The 6,513-nt window shown below is 38.5% G+C and overlaps 1 protein-coding gene across 1 annotated transcript in view; it reads left to right on the top strand.

The window, feature by feature from the left end:
* HYAL4 (hyaluronoglucosaminidase 4) overlaps window positions 1–4,856 on the top strand; it is a 52,445-nt gene extending 47,589 nt beyond the window's left edge. Inside the window, exons 3-4 of the mRNA XM_011995944.1 lie at window positions 2,114–2,203; window positions 4,134–4,856. Of these exons, the coding sequence (XP_011851334.1) occupies window positions 2,114–2,203; window positions 4,134–4,535 (492 nt within the window). The 3' untranslated portion in view covers window positions 4,536–4,856. The remainder of the gene's footprint in view (window positions 1–2,113; window positions 2,204–4,133) is intronic.
* The last annotated feature ends 1,657 nt before the right edge of the window (window positions 4,857–6,513 follow it).

The raw sequence follows: 6,513 nt of genomic DNA, 5'->3' as shown, positions 1-6,513 counted from the left end.
CATGGCTCAAGCTTTCAGGTGTCCCAATCTGCACCCAGAGGCACTTTTATCTGTGACTTTCCTCGCTGGGTAGTGCCCTTGCTTTTCTGATCCCCAAAACATAGCTGCTTTGTGATTCATTCAGTACCCTGCTCTCTGTGAGGTGACAGTGAACTAATTTGGTGAGAAACTGATTTGAAAACTAATTCGGAAGAAACTGACAGCAACCTCAGAAGGTGTGTGTGGCTTTCACCAGAAATATCTGTCACTTACATACTTATTATAGTTCAATAGCCTATAAATATAAAATGTAAATGTTATGTCTTTATTCTCCTTTGATGACAATGCCTTAATCAAAAGGAGAGCTGTTGGGGATTTCTGCCCTGATCACACCATGTGACTGTATGACACTATTTTCAGGGAAGTTTCAAAGTGAGGGGAGTGAGGAGTTCTGCTCCCTTATGTCTTTGCCCAAAGAGGGAGTGGACACGGACTCAGCAGAGTCTTCAGTCTTGGTACTGCAGGGATGGCCCCTTCTCTGTCCCTGTTCATCGTGCCATTGACAATTTTCAAAATTCTTTCATTTATATTATCTCATTTGAGCCTCTCCTTCCTGTCATGTCAGCTATGGTCTGTTCAGCAGATATTGTAATCGTATGAAATGAAAATGGATGTTAACCTGAAATGGAAATTAGTTTAACCCAAAATCTCTTTCCTTGTTGAAAGTCACAAGACAATTGCCCAGAAACAAACAAATAAACAAACAAACAAAAACTTTAAAAAATGATCTTGTAAAACCTTTAATTTGAGTGTTAGACAATAAAAGTATCAGATAAAGAGATTTATCTCTCAAGTATTAATATTAAGTGCCCAATGGCAAAATAGCATTTACAGTTCTTCTTTTGTTTTCCACCAAATCACCTAATAACATTTTCTAGCATTTAATTGGTAGAAATTCACCCTTGGAGTAAAAGGTGAATGCTTAGTATCCTAAAGATTGGGGGAATGTGTTATAATTTAACAAACCAGGAAATCAACTACATATATTCAAATCTTAATTTCCTCCAGAAAATGGCCTAGATCCATGTTAATCTTTAAACACTAAAGCAATAACCCTTTAAGATTATAAAATCAAAATTCTCTCTGCTAAAACCTTACCTTTGTCTATCTTAACCATATTGTAGAAAATTCCAGCGACTTTGCCATGACTGGATGAGTCATAAATAAAGCCCGTTAGGCCAGATACTTAGAAATTAAACACACATAATTTCAGGGACAAATATAAAAGCTGGACCAAATCAGAGCCTGCAAGCCCTTAACGTTGCTTCTTTGCCTGGCCTTGGAATTGAAATGATATAAACGCATCCACATAACTGTGGGGATGAAGTGTTACTGGGGCATGCTGCAAAATGGAAAAGGAACCTGGTTAAGAGGATCCCATTTGGAGAAGGAAAACTTCTGGATTCAGTTTCCGGAACACATACATATGATCTGGTGTGTGGGTATGTGCCCCTGATTTATTTCAATTCAATAATTTCTGATAACCATTTACAGACTCATTGTCTTCAAAATAACATCCTGCATGGCAAAATATGTTTTTCTTTAAAAATACTTTTATGTTTTTGCACATGGTTACAGAGTGTGATTTTTGAGCATTGGTTTATTCAGCGTTTGTGTCACTCTAAGAAAATAGAAAATAGTATCTAAGGAGTATATGAGCTCAGTACCAGACCTATTATACTGAACTCAGACTCTAATCCTAATCCCTGGTGGGTTTTTTGTTTTTTGTTTTTAAGACAGAGTCTCGCCCTGTCATCCAGGCTGGAGTGCAATGGTGTGATCTTGGCTCACTGCAACCTCCACCTCCTGGGTTCAAACGATTCTCCTGCCTCAGCCTCTGAGTGGCTGGGATTACAGGCACCCACCACCATGCGTGGCTAATTTTTTTTTTTTGATTTTTAGTAGAGATGGGATTTCACCATGTTGACCATGCTGGTCTCAAACTCTTGACCTTGTGATCCACCCGCCTCGGCCTCCCAAAGTGCTGGGATTACAGGCGTGAGCCACCATGCCTGGCTCCCGGTGAGTTGTTTTACATTCAAATTAATAATGAACTCTACTCTCTTCAATCTAGCAAGATCTAGTCAGCACCATAGGAGAAAGTGCTGCCTTGGGAGCTGCAGGCATTGTTATTTGGGGAGACATGAATTTAACTTCATCCAAGGTAAGTCAGTATCTTGAAGGTATATTTAATGTTTTTTTTAAAGTATTTCTCTGCTTTCTTGGAGAGCTTACTCTAATAAAGCTCTCATGACTTCCATAGCAAACCAGCTTTAGAATAAATATTCCAAATCAGTGCCTGATACATAGAAAAGGATAAAAAATATTGTTAACTTTTATAAAGATAGTAATCGTAACACTGACATTTGGTGAATATTTATGATACACTAAGGTTGTGCTAAGAGATTTTTTGAGTCGAATTTGCTCACTTCCTGGTCATATGAGGTAGTGACCATCGTCCTCATTTACAGATGGTGAAACTAGAGAGGAAACCAACTAGGTTAACAGCTATTTAGGATAGTTAGTGGTAGAGTTGGCATTAGTCACAGTTTGATGATGGACACCTTGCATTTTAACGACTATAGAAAATGTGTTATATACTATTTTGAGAGGTAGAAACAGGTGGTAACTTTTTAATTCTCCACAATGAAGTTATTTTTTCTCTACAGAGAAATCAGCTAAAAATTAACAGCATTTAAAATAAGATTTATGGCTGGGCACGGCATCTCAGACCTGTAATTCCTGCACTTTGGGAGGTGGGATCACTTCAGGCCAGGAGTTTGAGACCAGCCTGACTGACATGGAGAAAGCCAATCTCTACTAGAAATATAAATATTAGGCGAGTGTGATGACATATGCCTGTAATCCCAGCTGCTTGGGAGGCTGAGGCAGGAGAATGGCTTGAAGCCGGGAGGCAGAGGTTGTAGTGAGCCAAGATGATGCCATCGCACTTGAGCCTGGATGAAAGAGTGAGACTCCATTTCAAAAAAAAAAGAAAAAGAAAAAGAAAAAGAAAAAGATTTATATGGCTCTTCAAATTTCTCTCAGCTGAGATTTTTTTTTTTACTTCAGGAAAGATTCTTAGTTTTCCCCAATCCACATTAATTACAATCTCTTCCATATTTCCAGATGTAGTTTGTTTATATTTCTATAGTGTAACGCATTTTACCTTGAATACTGGTACCCTTGACACTTTTTGCTAAATTGAGGTTTTTGCAAGTCCATGATGATCTGATATTATTCTTAGAATTTCACAGTCTCAATTTGTTGCTACTGAGATAATGTTCATGAAACTGTTTATGCCTATGCCCACATATGAGAATTAGGAAGAAACTCAGAGGATTAATTCCTGACTTTCCAGGTGTGATATTTCCACCCCAGCCCCTTGGTGGCTCATCAGAAGAGCTTCATCAGGAAGGTGGGTGCACACAGATGGCCTCTGTTTAGAACAGGTAATAGGAACCATATACACAAAAGTTACCTAGTCAGCCATATAGACTTTTCTGTGTTTGAATTGTGTTAGAAGTACAGAACCCAGGACAGTTGATGGAAATTAACAGGAAAGTCCAGAAGGCTATAATACTCGGTAGAATGGTGGAATAAGATGATTTGACAATAAATGATGGACTGCGATTCAGGCTGTAACACAACTATGGAAGTCCCCACATACCTGAATGGTAGCCTGAGGGCAGCAGTTCTGGTACATTCCTAATTTGGGTTTGTTCCTTTTCCTTTTATACCCATTAACTTGGGAGCTAGAAGGAAGAAAAAAAGAATGTAAATTGGAGAAAGGCAAGGTCCCATGTGCTGATTCTGGGGGCCATTTGCAAGTTCAGTTGCTTAACCTGACTGTAACATAATATCCATCTCCCGCCCCTCAGACCTCTCCCCTTTCTGATTTGGGATCCTTGTTATAGTGCCCAGGAGCCTACAAGTTCAACAACTGGAACCAAGCCATTATGTTTTAATCAAGACCAAAGAACTGTTCTAGAAGCTCTAATTCTATCAGTACCAGCGTGAAACACTAAAATCGATTTCTTTCTACATTTCTATCAGTGAGAAACACTAAAATCACTTTCTTTCCACATTTTTAGGCCAACTGTACAAAGGTGAAGCAGTTTGTGAGTTCTGATTTAGGGAGCTACATAGCCAATGTGACCAGAGCTGCTGAGGTATGCAGCTTTCACCTCTGCAGGAACAACGGGAGGTGCATAAGGAAGATGTGGAACTCACCCACTTACCTTCACTTGAACCCCACAAGTTACCACATAGAGGCCTCTGAGGATGGGGAATTTACTGTGAAAGGAAGAGCATCTGATGCAGACCTGGCAGTGATGGCAGATACATTTTCCTGTCATTGTTATCAGGGATATGAAGGAGCTGATTGCAGAGAAGTAAAGACGGCTGATGGCTGTTCTGGGGTTTCCCCTTCTCCTGGTTCACTAATGACACTTTGTCTACTGCTTTTAGCAAGTTATCAAAGCATTCATTTGTGAGATAATTGAGTTTAAAGGGAATTGTGTGGTCTCTAGCGTAGTCATTTAAAGAAGGATGTAACTTATGACAATTTTTTTCTCTTATGAATTCTACTGAGAGGTATTATAAGTAGACATTATGTATGTCACTTAACATAAACAGAAACATATTATTTTATTTGCCTCCAATCTGGCTAGGAAATCAGATCTGGAGTAAAGTCAATGTACACTTCCTCTTTATTGGAACATTTAAGTTGCATTTAAACTAAAACTAGTATAATGTAGTCTTTACATGAATGTACATACATAAAATTATACATAAAATATTAAATTATTCATTTCAAAGACTTTTTTTTCAAGTTGGCAGTTTATTTAAGGACACATTACTAAGTAATCGTCTGATTTAACAGAAGGGGTCACCTGGTCAACTGGTCCATTGAAGAGGACTAACTGCAGTTTCTATTCTAGCCTCGGGTTCACACTAGGTTTCTATTTCCCACCTGGACTCATTGAGTGCAGAACCATTCCTGACATGGCTTCTCATGGGGGGCCAGAGACTGAGGTAAGGGGGAGTCATTCCCGACCTACCAAGCACCAATTCTAAGATGGCACTTTGCGTCCTTCCTTTACAGACCCTGGCGGTCTGAATACTGTGAAGGCTTTGGGATAATATTCATGTTGACCTACGCTGACACTGCTGTAGATCTGGAAGCTGGAGCCATATTAGTAAAAATGCAGTTGGTGACTTTTGCAAGCAAAAATCATTATGTAGAAAAAGTGACATTTAAGGGGCCCAGAAGTGCTATTGAAAAAGAGGTCTATGCGAAATGTTAGATCTTTTTGCTTTCCCCTTCCCATATATGACTTTTGAATAGGGAATTTAGAGTCATTTTGCATCTAATTTGAATCATGGTTTCACTACGTATCTGATTGTGTGACCTTGGGAAAGTTACCTACAGTCCCTGTTTTGTTATCTGAAAATCAGTACTATAACTCGTACCTCAATTAATTATTCTGAGGAGTAAATGGAATAACATACCCCTTGCATACTTGGACTCTGCTGTTGATCCTCAACTGACTTTATTTTATTTTATTTTTTTGTAGTGATGTGGTCTTGTTTTGTTATTCAGGCCGGCCTCGGACTTCTAGGCTCAAGAGATCCTCTTGCTCAGCCTCCCAAAGTTCTGGGATTGTAGGTGTGAGCCACTGCACCCAGCCTCAACCAACTCTTGACTACCAAAGTAACAGAAAAGTGCAGGATAAAACGGGGTCTTGGGCAATTTTCACTTCCTGATGCTATGTTCTGTTTAAAATCACTTATACACATTATGTTGTTCTCTTGAGAGTCATGTTTAATTGATAGGACTTCCTTCTTTTGGAGACAATCTACTTGAAAGGTAAACTCAAAAGAAACATGACGCTGCTGTAGAAGGAATTATAGTTGATTCAACCTCCTTCTTCACCTCTGTTTTTCTGTGAAATATTTGAAATCCAGGTGCGTTCTTTTCAACTCTGAGTCTCTGCTCAGACCTCAGTAGGTCTTCAACAAGTATCGTTAAATGAAGGAATTAATGAGTGATTCAGAAACCTGAATTGGTAGAACCTATAAATACGTTGTAATTTTTTTTAACTCTGCACATCAATAGTGAGTTATTATAAAGTTCTCCTCAAGCATTACTGTTCTATTTTTATCCTAACAGATTAGCTTGTACAATCATATATCCTCATTCCCCTGTGAAGAATTGAGACCTGAAGAGAATAAATCTCTTGACAAATTCAAATGGCGAGTTTGTAAAAGAGCCCAGTTTGTAATCCCAGTTGCTGAGTTTTCTTTCTATCATAACTTTGTCTTCCTCTTCTTGTAATTGAATCCAAATATACTTGTTCTAATTTTAAGCATAAATTTAATGCATTTAAACATTTTTCTTAATTTGGTCTGCTACTACTGGTTATGTTCAATCATTTCTCACATTTTGCAGCTGTAGATTACCTGTGTATT

Source organism: Mandrillus leucophaeus, unplaced genomic scaffold (genome assembly GCF_000951045.1).
Source record: "Mandrillus leucophaeus isolate KB7577 unplaced genomic scaffold, Mleu.le_1.0 Scaffold5, whole genome shotgun sequence".
Classification (NCBI taxonomy): Eukaryota; Metazoa; Chordata; class Mammalia; order Primates; family Cercopithecidae; genus Mandrillus; species Mandrillus leucophaeus.
Note: the sequence above shows the minus strand (reverse complement) of the source record. Positions and strands in the feature narration are given on the sequence as shown.